Source organism: Notamacropus eugenii, chromosome 1, assembly GCF_028372415.1.
Source record: "Notamacropus eugenii isolate mMacEug1 chromosome 1, mMacEug1.pri_v2, whole genome shotgun sequence".
Lineage (NCBI taxonomy): Eukaryota > Metazoa > Chordata > Mammalia > Diprotodontia > Macropodidae > Notamacropus > Notamacropus eugenii.
Window position 1 is genome coordinate 418,632,305 of NC_092872.1, and position 19,690 is coordinate 418,651,994.

The 19,690-nt window shown below is 35.8% G+C and overlaps 1 protein-coding gene across 6 annotated transcripts in view; it reads left to right on the forward strand.

Annotated features, from left to right (window-relative positions):
* ITCH (itchy E3 ubiquitin protein ligase) overlaps nucleotides 1-18,090 on the forward strand; it is a 171,835-nt gene extending 153,745 nt beyond the window's left edge. For all 6 annotated transcript variants that reach the window (XM_072631306.1, XM_072631305.1, XM_072631304.1 and 3 more), the window contains 7 exons: nucleotides 432-565; nucleotides 927-1,067; nucleotides 3,135-3,255; nucleotides 6,507-6,611; nucleotides 8,058-8,154; nucleotides 10,908-10,980; nucleotides 15,370-18,090. In XM_072631306.1, coding sequence (XP_072487407.1) covers nucleotides 432-565; nucleotides 927-1,067; nucleotides 3,135-3,255; nucleotides 6,507-6,611; nucleotides 8,058-8,154; nucleotides 10,908-10,980; nucleotides 15,370-15,469 — 771 coding nt within the window. In that variant the 3' untranslated portion in view covers nucleotides 15,470-18,090. The remainder of the gene's footprint in view (nucleotides 1-431; nucleotides 566-926; nucleotides 1,068-3,134; nucleotides 3,256-6,506; nucleotides 6,612-8,057; nucleotides 8,155-10,907; nucleotides 10,981-15,369) is intronic.
* The last annotated feature ends 1,600 nt before the right edge of the window (nucleotides 18,091-19,690 follow it).

Genomic DNA, 19,690 nt, shown 5'->3' on the forward strand with positions numbered 1-19,690 from the left:
AACTTCCAGTCAGGGCACTAGAGGCTGGTGAAGTAGATAAAATAGCAGAATAGAGTCAGAAGACTGGGTTTGAGCCCAGCTGGAACACTTAAACTACCTATGTGACCAGGACAAACTACTCAACTTCTCTGAGTCTCAGTTTATTCATTTGTAGACTAAAAATACGGTGTAACTACTTATTTCATAAGATTGGTATGACCAGTTATTGTTACGGCAGTCTACTTCACTTTTGGACAGATCTTGTTAAATTTTTCTCTGAGTTGGCTTCTCTGTACTTTGACCATTGGTGCTAGAGCAAAACAAATTTGATCTGTCTAGTCACTGTATATCAGCTTATGTGGCATTATTATGATTGCTTTTAACATTTTGAATGCTGAGTTTGTATTATAAGAATTCTGTGAATTAAATCTTTTCTTTTTCTTATCCTCCAGGCATTATTCCATGGAAAATTCATAGATACAGGTTTTTCTTTGCCATTCTATAAACGTATCTTGAATAAGCCAGTTGGACTCAAGGACTTAGAATCTATTGATCCAGAATTTTACAATTCTCTCATCTGGGTTAAGTACGTTTCTTATTAGTTTACTTTGTGAAATTGCAGTCCAAGTGCCTTAATTTTTCATTTCCTAATTCCCACCAAAACCACTGAAGTATAATTTATTTTTGGAATTGAGCCTACCCTACACTGAACTTCTCTTTCTTTCATTATACTTTACAATAAACTTGACAGAAATGTGACTAAGGACTTGTAGATTTGGACAAAGGTGTAATGACTAAAGAACATAATTGCCTAATTCTTTTATTATTTTACTTTGTTAATTTGATTTAACTACCATTTCATAGTTAGAAGTATAGTTACTCCAAAACATAATTGAGTTGTTCAGGGAATAAATAATGGATTCTATGTTATACTAATTTTTTAACAGAGAAAACAATATCGAAGAATGTGGTTTAGAGATGTACTTCTCAGTTGATAAGGAAATTCTTGGTGAAATTAAGAGTCATGAACTGAAACCCAATGGCAGTAATATTCTAGTCACAGAAGAAAATAAAGAAGAATACATTAGGTAAGAGAAAATGTACTCTTTATATTGTTCTTATCATCTTTGCTCTGTTCTCAGGACTAGTTGACAAAAAAATGAAACCCTCTTAATTTTAAAGAGCTGATTGCTGTTATTTTTCAAATGTTCATAAGAGGGGCCAGGTTACCACAGACTGTCAAACTGACTGTTGGAAAAGATTTTTAACTGCTCAGTCCAATTAAAATCTAACAATTTTAGAACTATATTAAAATTTTCACTTAGGGTAGACTTTGATATTTTGAAGTCTTTTAATTACTAAACTGAAGAGTTTTTGGTTTGATTTTTGAGCAAGTGCTTTCTTGTTAACTACACATGGATATTATTTTTAAATTAAATTTAATTTTTTTTCAACAAATAAGCATTTATTTTCTCTGCTTCCTGGCCCTCTCAATTTAAAAAAAAAAAAAAACAACACACCAAAAGCAAAACTTTTGTAACAAGTAGAGTATTCTCCTGGTTCTCTTCTCTTCATTATTCACCAGAAAGTCTTTCCTGGTTTTTCTGGAACCATCTTTTTCATCATGTTTATAGAACAACAATATTTCATTACATTATTATACGAGAATTTATTTAGCCATTTCCCAATTAATGGATATCTCCTTGATTTCTAGATCTTTGTTGCTGCAAAAAGATTGTCTCTAAATATTTTTGTATATATAAGTCCTTTTCCTCTTTCATTAGATCTCTTATCATGGGAAGGTAGGGAGCCTCATATGCCAAGTAGTGGTATTTCTCAGTCAAAGATGTTTAATAACTTATTATTAAACAGTAGTTCCAAATTGCTTTCTAGACTGGTCAATGTACAGCTCCAACAATTTATTATTGTGCCTTTTTTTCCACAGCCCCCTCAGCATTGTCATTTTCTTTTCTTGTCATCTTTGTCAAACTGATGAGTGTTAGGTAGAACCTCAACATGGTTTTAATTTTCATTTCTCTGTTGTTAGTGATTTGGTGCATTTATTTACGATTGGTGATAGCTTGAATTTCTTCATTGGAAAATTTCCTTGTTCGTATCGTTTAACCATTTACCTGTTAGGAGATGGCTTTTGTTCAACACTTTTATAAATTTTAGAAATGAGACTTATCAGACAAACTTGTTACAAAGATTTACTGAAACTAAATTTAATTACATTAGTTTTGTTTGTGGGGGGTAAAACATTAATTTTATGTAGTCAGAATCATCCATTTCATGATTATGATTCACATATATACTTTCAAGTAAGTGTCATGTGATGCTAAAGTAAGGGCTTCTTAGCTTTTGCCTGGTAGCAGCTTATAATAAATTGTGCTGTATAAAATGATGGACACTTTTAAGGAAAGAGATTTTTATGCACTGATGCAGAGTAAAGTGAGCAAAACCACAAGAACTGTCTATACAATAATAACAGTATTGTGAAGACAATCATCTTTGAAGGCCTTTTGTCCTCTTTAATAGCAACCAAGGACAATTCCAGAGGATGAATGAAATGAATGAAACATGCCACTTCTGTCTGAAAGAGAAATGATTGACTGAGAGCTGTTTTAAGATGCTTACTGTTTTGGATATAGCTAATGCAGTAATTTGTTGTACTTGACTCTACATATTTGTTCCAAGGGTTGTGTTTTTCTTTCCTTTTTCATTGGAGGACAGGGGAAGGTAGGATTGAGTGAAGGTATATTTTTGTTAATTGAAAAAAAAATTAGTTTAAAAATAAATAAAATTGATCTTTCTTTCTGCTCCCCAGAGAAAAAAGATATCCTAGAATCTTCTTATAAAAATTAATGCTGTACTTTGCTTTAGAAGTAAATGCCTGTGTTGGCTTTTTGACTTGATCTATTTGTGATGAAATCATGCTGACTCCATGTGAACCCTGCTAAATAAATGGTTTCACTGCTGTCACTTCAACATCCTAGAATTTTCCCAGTAATCAAAGTCAAGTTCATTGACCTATACTTTGCCTCTTCCATTCTCTTCCATTTTGTGCTTTGTCTCTAACTAGCCATATACATTAAGAGTATATGCCTGAATGTCACTGAGCATTTCAGTCACGATATTTGGTTTCTTTTCTTCAGAATGGTAGCGGAATGGAGATTATCTCGAGGTGTTGAAGAGCAGACACAGGCTTTCTTCGAAGGCTTCAATGAAATTCTTCCGCAGCAGTACCTGCAATACTTTGATGCTAAGGAACTAGAGGTGAGAAGTATCTCTCTTTCCTTTGATGACATATAAAGAATTATAGATCCTGGTACCTAAGAAAGCCAATAATTCAAATTTGTAATTATTCCTGTACAATTAGGCAAACTGAATCTCAGTTTGCTCATCTGAAAATGGATTCTTGTTCTGCCTACTTCTCAAGGTTATTGTGAAGATCAAATGAATTGAGATAATGCACATGAAGCTCTATTGTAAAATAAATGCTATATATATAGGTAAATTCTTTTTAATTTCTACAGGGTGTTCCAAAAGTCTTAACAGTTTTGCAACTTTAAAAGCTTAACACTTTTGGGACACACTGGCTACAGTTAATATCTTTATGATACATTACTTCCCATTCATATTGCACTTTTAGATGTCACAAATGAACCTCTTATTTGCCAAATCACAGAATTTGAGAGTTGGAAGGGACCTCAGTAGGTATCTAGTCCAATCTGCACCTAAAGTAATCTGAACCATAACAACTCTGACAAATAGTCACCCAGTCTCTGCGCAAACGCTTCCAAAGATGGGGAAACATGCCACTTCTCCAGGCAATCTGTTTAAGTTTGCATAGGATTAATTGTTAGAAATTTTTTCCTGACACCAACCCTAAACTTGCCTTTTTGTGAATCCCTCCTCTCCCCTTTGTCCCCATTGCTCCTCATTCTGCTTTTGGAGGCCAAACAGCATAGTAGTGTAACCCATCTTCATGTGATAGCCCTTCAAATCCTTGAAGACAGCTGTTATGTTTGCCCTCAATATTCTTTATTTCAGGCTAAATATCCCCAGTTTATTTTAACAGTTCATTTCAGCATAGACTCATCAACCTGGTTACCCTCCACTACACACTCTCCATCTTGTCAGTGCCTTAAATTGTGGCTTTATAAACTGAATGGAATTTCCAGATGAAAATTTATAAGGACAGAGTATAGAGTGACTTTCATCTTATGCCTAGTAACTATGCCTGACATGCTGCCTAAAATTTCATTGGTCTTTTGGCTTTCATATCTTGCCACTTATTTAATAAACCTTCAGTCCACTAGGACCCTAAGATCTTTTTCAAATAAACTCCTGTCTTCTCCCTCCTTTATCTTGTATTTGTGAAGTTGATTTTCTGTACCTTAATAAAAACATGAATTTTTAATTTTAGCTTATTAGACTCAGACCAACACTCTAGCCTATTAAGTTCATTTTAGATTCTGGTGGTAAGTTATCAGCTTTGAGTTCTGCAATCTAGAATCTTACCTTTTATACAAATAGAAGATAAAATTGTTAGTAGCACAGATCTGTATAGTAATCTATTGAATATCTCCTGCCACTGCAACATGACACTATAAATAACTCCTCTTTGCGTTACCATCAAGCTGCTTCTGAATGTATCTGATTGGTCAGTCATCCAGTGCACATTTCCCCATCTTCTCCATAAAAACAGAATGAAGTGTTTTATCAGAATTTGTTAAACTACAGGTAAACTATATCCACAGCATTCATTTTATCTACCAGTTTAATAACACTGCCAACAAAACCAAAAAGAAATAAAGTGGCTTGTATATGCCCTGTTGTTGAGGAAGTTCTTTGTGATCCCCCTTTCCCTTTCTCACAGGTCACCTCCCATATCTTATTGATCTGCTTTAGAGTCTTTCCAGGAATTAGCATGCACTGCTGAATAGTGTATAGATTGTTCTCTTCCCTCTTTTTTTTTTTTTCTTCTCAAATTGAGACATTTGCACTCCTCTGGGGGTGTCATTCATCCAGGCCAGGAGACTTGAATTCATCCAGTATAACTGGGTCCTTTCTTACTATCTTCTCATTTACTTTGGACCACAGCTCTACATTAGCCATTTTTATTTTGCCATTTCTAGTGCAAAGGTCATTTTCTTTGTTAAAGAAAACAGAAGCAAAGTAAGACTTGAGCAGCTCAGCCTTTTCTCTGATGTTCTCTCATTTATCAGCCCATCTGGTGCAAGCAAAGGTTCTGTCTGTCTCTTTTTCCTCATGATACAACTAGAAAGATTCTTTCTTTTTTATAGTCCTTTGCTTTCCTCACCATCTTCAGCTCATTCTGAGTTTTAGCACCCCTGACTATTTTGACGGGGCTATGCCACGCAGTTTAATTCATCCTCTATGACTTGCCCTTGCTTCTGTCTTCTGTCCATTCCTTTTAAAATTCAGTTTGGTGGATTCTGTCTGCATCACTGTTATCATCTTCAAATAACTTTTGTTCTTTCCTCTTCCATGGAATTATTTCCTTTTGTGTCCTCAGAATTTTATTCTTTAGGATCATCCCTTCCCTCTAGGCTGATTGTCCCTGCAGAATTTTAGTCATGGGAATGCTGTGTATCTTTCCTCTGAACTTTTTGCAATATGCTTTCCCCAAATCTAGGATGCATTCCATGATGTCCAGAGATTGTTCCTCTTCTATTACAAATTCTAAGTAGGCACAGTCACTTTCATCATTTCCATCCCAACAACCAAGTCCTTCCTGTTAGTGAGAATCAGCCAGAATAGAATTTCCCCTTGTTGGTTCATCTGACATTTGAAAGATGAAGTTATCATAAATGCAAGTCAAGAAGTTATTAGCTGCTCTCCTTTAGGCAGAGAGAATTTTTATAGATGTCTGGATAATTGAAAGTCCCCCAACACTACTGTTCCTCATCTGTTTTCTCATTTAATATCCAAGTGGTCTGTAATGTACTCCAATGACAAAATCACTTCTTTCTATCTTTTTTTTTTTTTAAGAGGCAGTTCTGGGGTTAAAATGACTTGCCCATGGTCACATAGTCTCCTACTGATCTTAACCTGATCCAGTGTCTTTTTTCTCAGTCCTTGTACTCCTTGTCGCTTCTGTGGCACTTGACATTGTTGACCATACCTTAGTATATTGTTCCTCTTAAATGTTTAATAAATGTTCATTCAGAGGAATTAGTATAACTGGACTAGGTCCTTAAGTAAAAGTTAATTTTTAGTATAATGTCTGAAACGAGTGTCATTTTCTCTCTGTGGATAACACATCCATGAAATTTATCTTATATCACAGGTAGATAGGTTCTTGGTGTCTGATTTTAAAACTGAAATCCTTCTGAGTAGATTGAATGCTTTGAAAACTAGTAATTATTAAGCAGTATTAGGCTATCATGTTGAACTACTGATTTTCTTTCATACTTCTATTATTGATGGGACCTGGTAAAGTATGCTTATCATAAGTCTCTAAAATCCTTGAGTAAACCAAGTATTTTCTGTTATCAAAGGTACTTTTGTGTGGAATGCAAGAGATTGATTTAAATGACTGGCAAAGACATGCCATCTACCGACATTACACTAGGACAAGCAAACAAATCATGTGGTTTTGGCAGGTTTGTAGCTGATTTCTTCACTTTTATTTTTGTCACCATTTTATAATTTATTAGAAAATGATAAATCATACAGAATGTAAGTCACAAAACAAAATAACACTGAACTCTGCTTGTACTGCAGGCCTCTGGATCCATTCATTTGAGATGGCATCTTATAACTAGATCCTTATAGGACTTTTCATAATTTAACCCCTTTTTACAAAGTATAAGATAGAACTGCAATATACCATATTCTCCTGTACTGTGATACTTACCTGTGTTTTGGGCTGTTGTATAACTAAAGCATTGTTTACTGTTTGTGATGCCAAAACTTTTCATTGTTTAGGAAGGCTTTGGAGTCTTTCTACAAATAAGTGGCAGAACAAAATAGGGTTTTTGATTTTTGAAACAAGAATAGTTTTTTCCAAAAAGTTTCTGGGGTTTATTTGTGTGTGTATCAAATGAAAATTTATCAAAAGATCAGTAAAACTTGCATAATGTAAACATTTCTTTGATAACGGGAATAGTATGTAAATTGTCCTTTTTGAAAAATATTTAGCTGAGCTAAAAGAAAATTGGGCTACAAATTAGAAAAGATTAATTTGCAAATGAGTGGCTCCCAATTGAGATTATCATTGGATAGTAGCTCTCAGGATTGCTAAATAAAGTGTGCCATGCTTCTATTCCAGAGGAAATAGGAAGAAAAAGAGACAGAGTATCTACCAACCAACTTACCTGTGGCATGTTTCAGCAGCTATTTGTAGGCATCCCAAATATACCCCCCTTAGATATAGGGAGCTGTTTGACAATAGAATAAACCCTTCTAGATCAGGGTTCTCTAAACAACAATTATTTCATAAAACAAAATCTATACTGAACAAGGTTGCTGTGCATATAAATGCCAGAGGGCACTTCTCCATTCTTTTTTCTGCATTTCTCCTGTGTTGGGGAATTGGGGGTTGGAGGGGTGGAATATTGAATATCGGATCAAGAGGGCTGTAAGATATTTGATCCTAACATAGTAGGATAACATCTGGCACAGCTGTCCAGTGTCAAAATGTAGCCCCTTTCTCTTGTCTCCCATTCAGAGTGGCAGAAGAGGCCTTTCTAGGATCTGAGTTGAAAGGGTCCTTAGAGATCATTTAGTTCAACCCATATTTGAAGCAGTCTGTCCTTGAATGCTTCTAGGGCTAAGGGAACTTCTGTGCAGCCTAAAAATAGTTCCTAAAACATCTCACAACTGAGAATATTGAGGTAAGAGAGGTCAAAGGCATAGGTCTTTTTCCTGATAAATATGTTTTATGACAGACATGGGCAAGGTAGGAGGTGGTCAATCCTATCCCTAGCAGTGTTGTTCTTCATGATGATTTTTACCTTACATGTTGCTATTTTTATGTGTTTGTTATTATTTGTTGCTTCAAAATGATAATTCCATATATTTAAAAATGCTTTTTTACCTTTTACCAGTTTGTGAAAGAAATTGACAATGAGAAGAGAATGAGACTGTTGCAGTTTGTTACCGGGACGTGCAGGTTGCCAGTTGGAGGATTTGCTGACCTCATGGGTATGCAAATATTTCCAATACAGAAATTAGTTAAACAGGAAGCTCTTTATATATATATATGTAGAGAGAGAGAGATACAGATACAGTTATATATGTATGTATATGTATATATCTTGTGAGAACTAACTAATCAGATATAAAGCAGTTAATTTCCTTAGGTAATTTGAATTAACTTGCATTTGTGTAAAGTCACCCTTTCTGTGCATGTTCCCTTATGATTTTGTCACATGTATTTCATTGTAGACATTAAACCCAGTATTTATATCAGTGGGTGAATGTGGTAACTCATTTTGTGAAAATTGACTACTGAAATGATGTTAATAACTACCACAGCCCTGTTCTCTAGAAAAATTAAGTGTCTGTTGTGGGTATAACATTGTGCCCAGGTCCAGCTGCTAGTGAAAGAAGTCATTGGGGAAATAAAGAAGACTTAAAGAGAAAAACATGCATACAAGCAATGCTTTAACAGTGTAAGTCAGTACATAGTTGAGGCGGGGAGGCACATCAGTGGCAGCCTTAAGGCTTGAAGGTAGAGTACATGACAGTAGTCTTGAGAGGAGCTAGGGAAGGAAGAAAGAAGGGGAGCTTATTGTTTTTCCCCTATCATTGCACTGCTTTTGTTTAAAAAAAAAACTTAATACATTTTGTTTGGACACAACAAACTTCCCATTGAATGTCCCCCCCAAATACTCTACAGATGACACCTCTACAAAAACTTTTTCTAGTTGTAACAAAAAGGAGAATGAATCTCTTACTTAGCTTTAGTTTGACTAGTTTTATCACCTCTCAATATTGACCAATTTTACATTGTTTTAGCTCTTGAATGTGTTGGGGTTTTTTTTGTTTTTGTTGTTCTTGAGAAGCTCATTTTTTTAGGGAAACAAGGAAAGTGGTGAACTTGTTTGGGAGCATACTAAGTTTTTAAAAAAAAAATCATAGGACTTGCAAGTGAAAAGATCTATTACCTTATTAAAGATTGTAAAAATTAGGGTTGAATGGGACCCTAGAGATGAACAAGTCCAACCTTCATTTTACAGATAAGGAAACTCAACTTTAGAAAGGTTCAGGGACTTGCCCAAGATCACACAGGAAGTAAAATAGCAGAGCTCATATATTTTTTTTTTCATTTTTAAAACAGTTCATATCACATAACTTTTGGTCAGTTTGCTATTTCTTTTAAAGCATTTAAGGTATAGACCACAAACGAATTTTTTTTTTTAACATTAACCAACTGAGACACAAATAATAACTGTGTATGCTAACTTCACAAGCCCTTGACCTAATTGTCTCCACACTATTACTGAGAATTAAAGGACCCTAACTTATTGTTGTTGGTCTAAAGTCCTAAGCCTAATAGCTTAATTTTAGACTTAACCTCAGATGTTCCCCTACCAACAATCTATAATTTAATAGATCTGATATTAAGCTTACAAACCTTTTGACTTAGGAAATTGCCACTAAGAGTAGGGACATTGCAGAGAAACAATATCTCCCTAACTTCATGTCAGTTCCAGGCAGGAGTAGATTGTCAGCTTGCATTCAGTCAGGCTTAAAGTCTGCCAGGTGTCAGTGGGGCAGAGCTCATACTTGAACCCATATCCTCTAATTCTCTATTAGGTGCTTTTTCCCTACCCAGAGCCAGATTGTGGAGTCATATGCACATAGAGGTGATAACTGAAAGTATCTGCTCTTGAAATTGAAACAGATCTGCTCTCTAGGGAAAAGGAGAGCAGAGACCACAAGACTAAGAATGAAGGACATGTGAAGGAGATAGAAGAAAAATGGCCTAAAGAGAAGGAAAAGAGCCAGGATGGTACAGTGGTCCTACTGGAGCTATGAAGAGAGACAGTTCCAAAAAGAGGAGAATGTCAGAAAGGCCACTGGATCTGTTTAAAAGATGATCTTGAGAGAATAGTTTCAGGGAGATGGGGGGTGGGGAGGAGGTAGAAACAAGATTACTGGGGATTAAGGGAAAAAATGGATGATGAGAAAAGGAAGATGTATTACTCTCTGTAATAATATGATGGGGACAGGAAACAAAAATAGGATGGAAGCTACCCCAGAGTAGCCAGGGTCAAACAAGTTGTTTTTAAAATAACTCATTTGCTTGAAGATTTGCAAGGGAAAGTTGTCCATGTTTAAAGGCAAACAGGAAGAGCCTAATGGATGGGGAGAGATTGAAGATTGAAAGTCAACAAGCACTTATTAAATGCCCACTGTGTGCCAGGCTCTGGGCTAAAATTATCAGCTTCTTCCGTCACAGACGTGTCATTTTTCACTCTTATCTCTCCAGCATTTAGCAAGTATCTTGCATGTCATAGGTACTTACTCTGTTGAATTGAATAGAAAATGGCAATATGTCCCTCAAGAGTCTGAAAGTGATATGTGTTCATCAGATTATAATGGATGCTCTTTATTCATAAGAAGGAGCTTACTGAGATGATGCTTTTCACTGGGAGGAAGAAAAAACTCTAAATTTCCAAAGCAATTTTGGCCTTGTTCTCTAAGTCTTCTTAGGTAAGGTTGAATAATTCTGGATCTAAATAAAGCCAAGTTTTGATCATAGTAAGTTACCAGAAATTGTATTATTTTCTCCTTTTTCCTTCAGCATTAATACTTGAGTTTTTCATATATTACATTCCTCTATTTCCTGTTACCAGTTTGTTATCCCAGATGTAGAATGCTGCATAAACCCTCATTTTCTGTCAAGGGCAGCATCACCAGAAATTGATATATATTTTATTTTGTCATAGGGAGCAATGGCCCACAAAAGTTTTGCATTGAAAAAGTTGGGAAAGAAAATTGGTTACCTAGAAGTCATAGCTGGTGAGTAAAATCATTCAGACTAAGGAGAAAACTTTGCAATAATCTGACATGTACTAATTATTTGTCATAAATGAAGAAATTATACCTACTGAAGTGTTTCTCAATATGTAGAATTTTAGAGCACACATGATAACTTTCATTAAAAATGTAGATCTCAGATAGCAATGTAAAGATCGAAAGCTATCAGTTCAGTGACTAATACTGATTCCCGAGGACTGCTGGTGATACATGCCTCCCTCTTCTGGAAAGAGAGGTACTGTCACAATGAGGCATACATTATCAAACATGCTAACACGTTGGTTTGCTTAATTACATTTCACCACGGGACATTTCTTTTTTTAAATATTTTAATTTTTCCCCAATTACATGTTAAAACATTTTTTTTACATTTAAAAAAAAATGTTTTGAGTTCCAAATTCTATTTCTCCCCCCACCTCTCCTGAGGGAGGACAATTCCTGCAATGGCTAGCAATTCAATATAGGTTATACATGTGCAATTATGTAAAACATTTCCATGTTAGTCATTTTGTACAAGAAGACTTGAACAAAAGGAATGAAGGAAGACAAAAATAGTATGCTTCAGCCTGTATTCAGACAACATCAGTTCTTTCTCTGGAGGTGGATAGCATGTTTCATCATGAGTCCTTTGGGATTGTCTTGGATCATTATATTGCTGTGAATAGCCAAGTTATTCACAGTTGATCATCATACAGTATTGCTGTTACTGTGTGCAATGTTCTCCTGTTCTGCTCACTTCACTTTGTATCAATTCGCATAAGTCTTTCGAGGTTTTTCTGAAATCATCATTTCTTACAGCACAATAATATTCCATCAGAATCACATAGCACAACTTGGACAGCCATTCCCCTCAGTTCCCAATTCTTTGCCACCACAAAAAGAGCTGCTGTAAATATTTTTGTACAAATGGGTCCTTTTCCCTCTTGTTGGATCTCTTTGGGACATAGAAGTAACAGTAGTATTACTGGATCAAGGGTCTGCACAGTTTGATTGCCCTTTGGGCATAGTTCCAAACTGCTCTATTCTACCGGCAATGCATTCGTGTCCCTTGTGTTCCCACATCTCTTCCATTATTTGTCATTTTCAGCAAGGGACATTTCTAATGGGGACGCTAGTCATTGGGAAGTGAAAGGTGATTTAAAGAAGAAAGCATCAGTACATTAATTATATACTGAATTTTCAGCTAATGACAATTAAAGCAGGGCAACAAATCAAGCCAGGAAAAGGGAGGGGCTGGGTAAATATGATACTGGGGAAAAAATAGTGTTTTTCCTTGGGAAAGAAAAATAATTGAATGAGTAATACAGCAGTTGCCAGAGCATAATTAGAAAGGACTTTAGCAATCATATGGACTAACTTTGAAGCATGAAGTCTTCTGTTTTTTTCATAATACTTTATTCTGTAAGAAAATAATCTCATTCTACGGTAACATGGAAAGAAACTGAAGTCAGAAAACCTGCTCTCAAATTCCCTCTCTACTGCTTAATACTTGTTTAAGATCAACTGGTTTCATTGCAGATTCATTATTTAATCTCAGCTGACCCTTGACCATTGCACAGAAAACCTTTTATTCTTCCTTTACTGATTCCATCACACTGTCTGCAGCAACTATTCAAAACTTGCTCATTTTCTGATGCCTACCTCCTGTTCCCTCTCAACAGATAACTTCACCTCCTACTTTATGCCATTTCAAGAGTCCTCTCCTCATCCCCATAACTCAGAACTCCCTATTACTTCTTTACCCATCCTGTCCTTTGTTTCAGTTTTTGAAGAAGAGGTGAGCTAATTTCTCTCCTTGTACCTTGTTGCTTCCCGTCTCTTTCAGGAGTTTGCCCCTTTAGCTGACTATTCTTCTCGTGTCTTTTCCTCTCCTTATCTCCTGACGTCTTTCCCACTGCCTACACATATATTCAGATCTTGCTCTTACGTTCCATGTCTATAGTTTCTCCTTTTACTGCCCGAATAAATTCCAGAAAATCATGTACACATGCTGCCTCTTTCCTCCCTGCCTATTCTATGATGCCTTTTATTTTTACACCAAAATCATTTCCTGATAGACACCCTTCCTCCAAACACCCTCCCTTACCACAAAGAGAACAGTCAACACAACCAGTTTGCCTCTCAGTGATGTCCAATTTTCCAGTAATGTTCACTCCCTCTTACAGAGAGGGATGATGCATATTCTTAAGCTAGGATTAGCCTCTGAACCTAGAGTTGTTCACCTTTTACTGTGATTCTCCTTTTCGTAGGATTTTCCTCTATGCTTTTTTATGTTATTATGGTCATTGTGAATGTTGTCTTCCTGTTCATATGTTCAATTTTATGTCCACACTTCCTAGAATTATTCATGTAGTGGATTATATGTGCATGCATATTCTGTAACTGTCAATAACCTTTCTCCAACTGATGGGCCCTCACTTTGTATCTAATATTTTTGATACCACAAAAAGTACTGCTGCAAATATTTTAGTACATCTGGGTCCTCTGGGCTTATGTGCAGGAGTGAGTAAGAAGGTTAGCAACAATTTTGTGACTTTTCTCAGTTTCAAATTTTCTTCAAGAACTATTAGCCCAGTTCACAGATGTACTGACTGTTTTTTTCCTTCATCTGCCCCATCTCTCACTGACCATTTCCATCATTTTGATCGTGAGACAGAACCTGAAACCTCAGAATTATTTTAATTTCTACTTCTCTTACAGCAATTTAGAGATTGGTGTGATTTCTGAAAGTTTGGGACTCTTTGTTTGAAAACTTTCCAGAAAGGTCAAGGGTGTGAATCCATTGGCTGCCTTTGAAGTCTTACATGTTTCTATCAATTCCTTATAGATCTTATAAATCAGACTTTTTTTTTTTTTCAGATATTTAATACAAAGATTTTCCCCAACTCTGCAACTTTTTTTCTAAGTTCATGGATCTTGTTTGTGCTAAAGGGCCTTGATTTTATGTGGTCAGAATTTTCTTTGTCTTTCATCATCACCTTTGCCATATTTAGATAAGAAGTCACCTCCTAGCCCTACTTGGGGAAAAGATACTTCCTTTTGTTTGCTCATGTTTTAAAAGATAGTACTTTTAACGTTTTTAAAAAAAACCAACAACCTAGTATTTCATATTATAATGACAGAAAACAGCCTGGTGAGAATAAGCAAACTTTAGTTTATTGCTTTCTAGGCTTCGGCAAGATTCCAAAGCTACTTCTGCGATATGAGTGAAAGCATAAGAACATTAATTTGAACAATATTTCTGATTTTTTTTCTCATTTTAAAATTATACCACCTCTTTGGCACATTCATCTTTAGCCACCAAAGCAAATTTTAAAACTCCCAAGATTAGTGAGTTTTCAGCTTGCCTTTTTTACTATTTCATTCTGATTTTAGGAAAATGCTTGGTCTTTTTTTTCATAGTATCAGATTTTTTTAAAAAAAAAATCTTATTTTTCCCGATGTCTTTTTGTTCTTGCACATTTGTTTCCACATCTGTTCCTCCTTTCTCCTCTAGCCAGTGACCCATCTCTCACAATAAAGATTTTAAAAGCAAGAGAAACAAAAGCAGGTCAGCAAAGCACATTGATGGTGTCTGACAGAGTAAGTAGTATACCACACCCATCATCTCTCCTCCTTCCCTTCCCACTGTTAAAAACTTTTAACGCTGGGAATGTTCCTTAGAGGACAATTCAGGTTCTTCATTTTGTTGATTCTGAAACCAAGAACGCTGAGATGACGAGAGACTTATCCAGGGTTACATTGCTATTTTCACAAAAGTTTAATTATAAGTACCTGGAGTTGCTTCCTGGGGCCGAAGCACTAGGTCCAGATGGAAGTATCCACATGCAAACGCCATTATTAATTGCATCTATTTGCAATTCCTAATAGAGGCAGCTGCCTCTTCCATGTAGTAGCTGAGACAGCTTATAATCAAGGCAGGTAATTCAGCAAGACTGCTAGTCGGCTCCCCTCTATTACATTGTATCTGCTCTGTGTGTTCTGGTGTCTTGTACCTGTTTATTACATTATCTCCCTTATTAGAATGGCAACTCCTTGAGGGGAAGCACTGTTATTGCTTTTCCTTGAAATCTCAGCCTTTAGGTAAAGAAGTGCCTCATACATGGTAAGTCCTCAACAAATGCTTGTTTATTGATTACCACCTCTGTGCCAGGGAACTTATATTTTACTGTAGGGATACATGTACTCTGATAAGTGAATACAAAGTAATCTGAGGAGGGAGAAAAGACTAAAATCTAGAGGGATCATGTAAAACTTTTCATAGGAGCCTCCTTTCTCTGATAGCAACTAAGCCCCAAAGGTAAAACATTTTGTCAGTTTGTTGTTTTCTTATGAGTTTGCTTCTCTCATATTGATCATTCTTATTTTTAGTTTTAACCGCTTGGATCTACCACCCTACAAGAGCTATGAACAACTGAAGGAAAAATTGTTATTTGCTATTGAGGAAACAGAAGGATTTGGACAAGAGTAACCCCTGAGAATTTGCACCCTTGAAGGACATGAATTCATTTGCAATGCCTGTCCTTCACTTCTTCTGCTTGTTGCACATCTTGTAAATTGGACTCTGACTGTTTAAAGAGTTATTTGTGTGTAAGTAAATTCATGTTATCATTGCAATTGAAGCCCCAGTAATTCTGGATTTCTATCGAGCCCTTCCAGAAAAAAGATCTTCAAGTGATATGACTACAGATGAAACCTGACTTAACTTGAGATTTAACACAGCAATGACACCTGCCTTGTTTTACTCAACAAGAATGTTTCTTTAACCTTTTATTTGGTCAAGTCTTTCCTTTGAAGGTAGGTTTTTCTTTGGGGGAGCTGCAGACATTCTGGGAAATCTCTTTATAGTTGTAATGTGTAGGTAGCTTAAACTTCCTTAAGCCTCTTGGTAAAGAGGGATTATCAGTTCATGCTTAAGTCAGCTCCCAAGTACCAGAAGCAAGTGTCCAGTTCATGTGCCTATTCTCACTGCAGCTTGGCCTGACTGTTTTCCATTTTGCATCATTTTGATGTTACCTCTGGAAGTGGTTCAGAACTCTTGCATCTGTTCACAAATACCTTCTGCATTTAGTGCCACCTCAAAAATGAATTCAGACAGAACTAAATCCCAGCCAGCACGACACTATTAAATTTGTCTTCTCATTGGGATTTCAACTTAGTGCAAATGGTTAACTGCCCCAGCATTGCTAACACTGTAGGAAAGTGGCAGGAGAATGGCATGGATTGTTCACATCGGCTGTATACGTGAGACAGGTCTGGTAAGCTTGACCACAAGCAGTTTAATTGAGGACAGAGCAAATAGAAGGACAGATCATCCAGAATGGTGCTACGTAGCCAAACAAAATCCCTCTATAAACACTGTGGTTGTATACTGTTTGCAAAAGTTTGCCTAGAATTTAAATCAGTTAGGTTCTATATGTCCAATATTTTTACAGATTCACGGTGATGGAAAAGGAAAGGTAGAAGTTAGGCTTGACCTTTGCAATTGTGTCATATTCAGATAATTTCCTGTTTCTTTTTTTAAAACATTTAAGTGATGCTGAACAAGCCACGTTACGCATTGTTTACCTTCTAATCCAAATTACTTAAGTGTAAAACATCTCCAGAAATTATATTTACATTTTGGGGAAAACTTGAGGGTTTTTAAAAGGAATTGCTTGAAGAAAGCCCATCTTTTACTCAGTTTACCTGTGAAATGTTCTGTCTCTGGATTCAGACTGATCATTTCCCCATCATATGTTAAGGTAGTCATTTTGGTTCTTTGTTGTGCCTGAGTTTAGTTGAATTATTATTTTCACTTTAAAATTAAGCAGTTTTAATTTCTATTTTCCGTTAATATTTAAGATTAGACTTGATTGTTGTTAATGATTGCACTTTGGGTCTTATATATGTAAATTATCTTTCCTCATCCTGCCCCCATGGAGTCTGTCTAGAGATAGATTACAATCATGGGTCTTAATCTGTGGAGACTGGGATGGAGCCTAAGATATGAGTGGTGGATGCCACAAAGAGAATCCAGTCCCACTGGGAAGAAAACATTTTTGTTTCCTCCACAGTTGAATCTTAGAGCAAAAAACAAACAAAAAATTGTAAAGATATTAAGTGTACTTTAGCTCTAAGAGACTAGAATTTTAAAATAGAGATTTCATATGAGTGAATGGGCTGCCTTCTCTGGTGGTTGGTTACCTGTCAGTATAAAAGGGCAAAGAGGCTCTCCCAATCCTGTTTTTTATTTTATTTTTAAATGTACCCCAAGAAATGCTTTGTTTCCTAAAGCCATAACTGATTTTAAAGCAGAGACTTGCCATTTTTTCCTGTGGGGAGGGAGGCTATGAGACAGTCTTACTGAGTAAATAATTATCAACTACCCAAATATGACCAAATTTTTGCAATAAATGATGAGCTCTGGATAAGATGACGCCTTATAAAGATTTCCTGGTGAGGTGAATTTGCATAATGAAATTTAGCTACTTAAGAGATTTACAAAATTGAGTAAGTGTAATAAAGTAGACTTTTTTTGTTCTACATAATGCATCATGATTCATCTACCGACATAGAATTATTGTGTTAAAATGTATAAATATCATCCAAGAGGCTTTCTGCCCTATATTTTTAAGATACAGAATAGTTATATTTGAAATAGCCATAGCCCTAGTTCTATAGGGTTTGGCTGTTAAATATTTTTATGGATGAAATGTTTAGTTCCAGAAAAAGGTAAATGCTTGTATATATTTTTGCAGCCTGGGGGTCTCCCTTATTCCATTAATTCCTTTTAATTTAAGTGGCCACATGTATGTCTTTCCTGCTGTACTAGGGAACTGGGGGCTGGATATCCCAAGAACCAGAGGTTGTGAAAATACTGCAGAGATATACAGGAAATACAAATACCTACCAAATGAAACTTTTACATTTGGGTCCAAACTAAACATTTGAAAATAGATTTGTTGTAAGTGTTTAATTAGAGAGATTTCTTAAATCTTAACTAAAAAATGCTTTTAGAAAGTCCATTTTCTTTGTAAGCATTGTAAATGCTAACAAATCCTGTTAATTTTTTACCGCATGTTATATTGAAATAAAAAGGAAGTAAAATAAGCAGTTGGTGCATTCTTGTGCTCTCTATGGGAGGCTGGGGAGCACAGCACGCAGTCTTATCTTTGACAAGAGAGAAGGGGTCTGGCTAGGGACATTTTTAGTAGAAATTAAAGTATGGTAGTTTTAAAACAAGTAAGGCAAATAGAACAAACTAATGTCCTTTCCTTACATGATTGTGTCACAATACCAAGACTCAAGTCTGTAGAACTTCAAATAACCCTATTAGAATTTAATTTAGCTTTCAGATTCTAATTTCACACCAGTAGATTTTGACCAACTAAAGATGAGCCTTACCTTTTATTTATTTGACAAAAAATTTGTAACCCATAACTAGGGCATGCTGCCAGGGGAGTCATATGAAAGCCCCAGTGTGTGTATTTTAGTCAAAAAAAACTATTACCATTTAATAATTGAAAATACTATCATATGCTTTTTGTTCATTTCTAATGAACCAAGGAAATAATACTTGTCTCTCAATTCTGTCCTATCTCAATTTTGTTAGTTTTGCTTTCCTTTTGATAACTCATATAATGTCACCTCTTTTGCAAATATTGGCATCTCCAGCCCCTTTGGGGGGATTTTATTTTAGAGGATTTTTTTGGTTTTTTTTCCTTCAAAATTCTAGTTTGTACATATGCTTTCACTAACTAATCAGGGAACAGCAGTATCAAATTGTACAATACTGTATTAGAATTTCATTGTTGAATTTTCCTTGGACTGTAATTTCAAATACTCAGGTAACTAAAAGTATCTCAACAAGTCAAGCACTTTTATAAAATTCCTTAAAGAGCTGGCTCATTTTTTCTTTTTTAAAAAGTCTAAGTTCGAATTTATAACTAAACTTTTTTTGGTCCTTGAAATTTTTTGTTAGTCATGGTTAACGGGTTACTGCTCACCTGCAGGATTAGCTCCCTCAGGTAGTTTTATGACCACATTGGTGATCTGGTTTTGCCTGTTCATGATAAAGACACACAGAAGGAAGAATACATTTGTCTCTCCTAATTAGAGTTACTGTGTATCATTTCATAAAACAAGATTGCTTCTGTTTCAGAAAGTTAAGGGTATGAATATCAAGGGCTACTACTGAGAGGGGTTGGTGCTGACTTTTTCTACTATTTTCCTCAGATAATTACTAACATTTTCATAGCCCATCACAGTTTTTACAAAGCATTATCACTAGGGTGGTACGTAGTTCAAAGATAATTACCACCATTTTACAGAAGAAGAGACTAAGGCTTAAATAGGTAATATGTCCCATTTTAATGGTAGAGCTCACACTTCAACATAGGGCCTCCAACTTGTAAGTCCATACAGGATTGCTTCAGTGAGACATGACCACCTACATAGGATGGCACACAGAATGACCACCTTTCAGCCTGGAGCTGATCTGTTCGGGAATTAGTTCTTTTTCTTGAGTTAGGAGACTAAATGTTAAAGTTTCTGAATTGTAATAGTGTCTTTAAGGATATAGGAGTTAGGACAAGCCAGTCCAGAAAAGTTATGGTATCTGTACCTCTTTTCAAGGCCTAATAAAATTAATCTTTATCAAAACCACCCTTTCCATAGCTGCTTCACATACCATCTCTTGTAAGGGACTCTC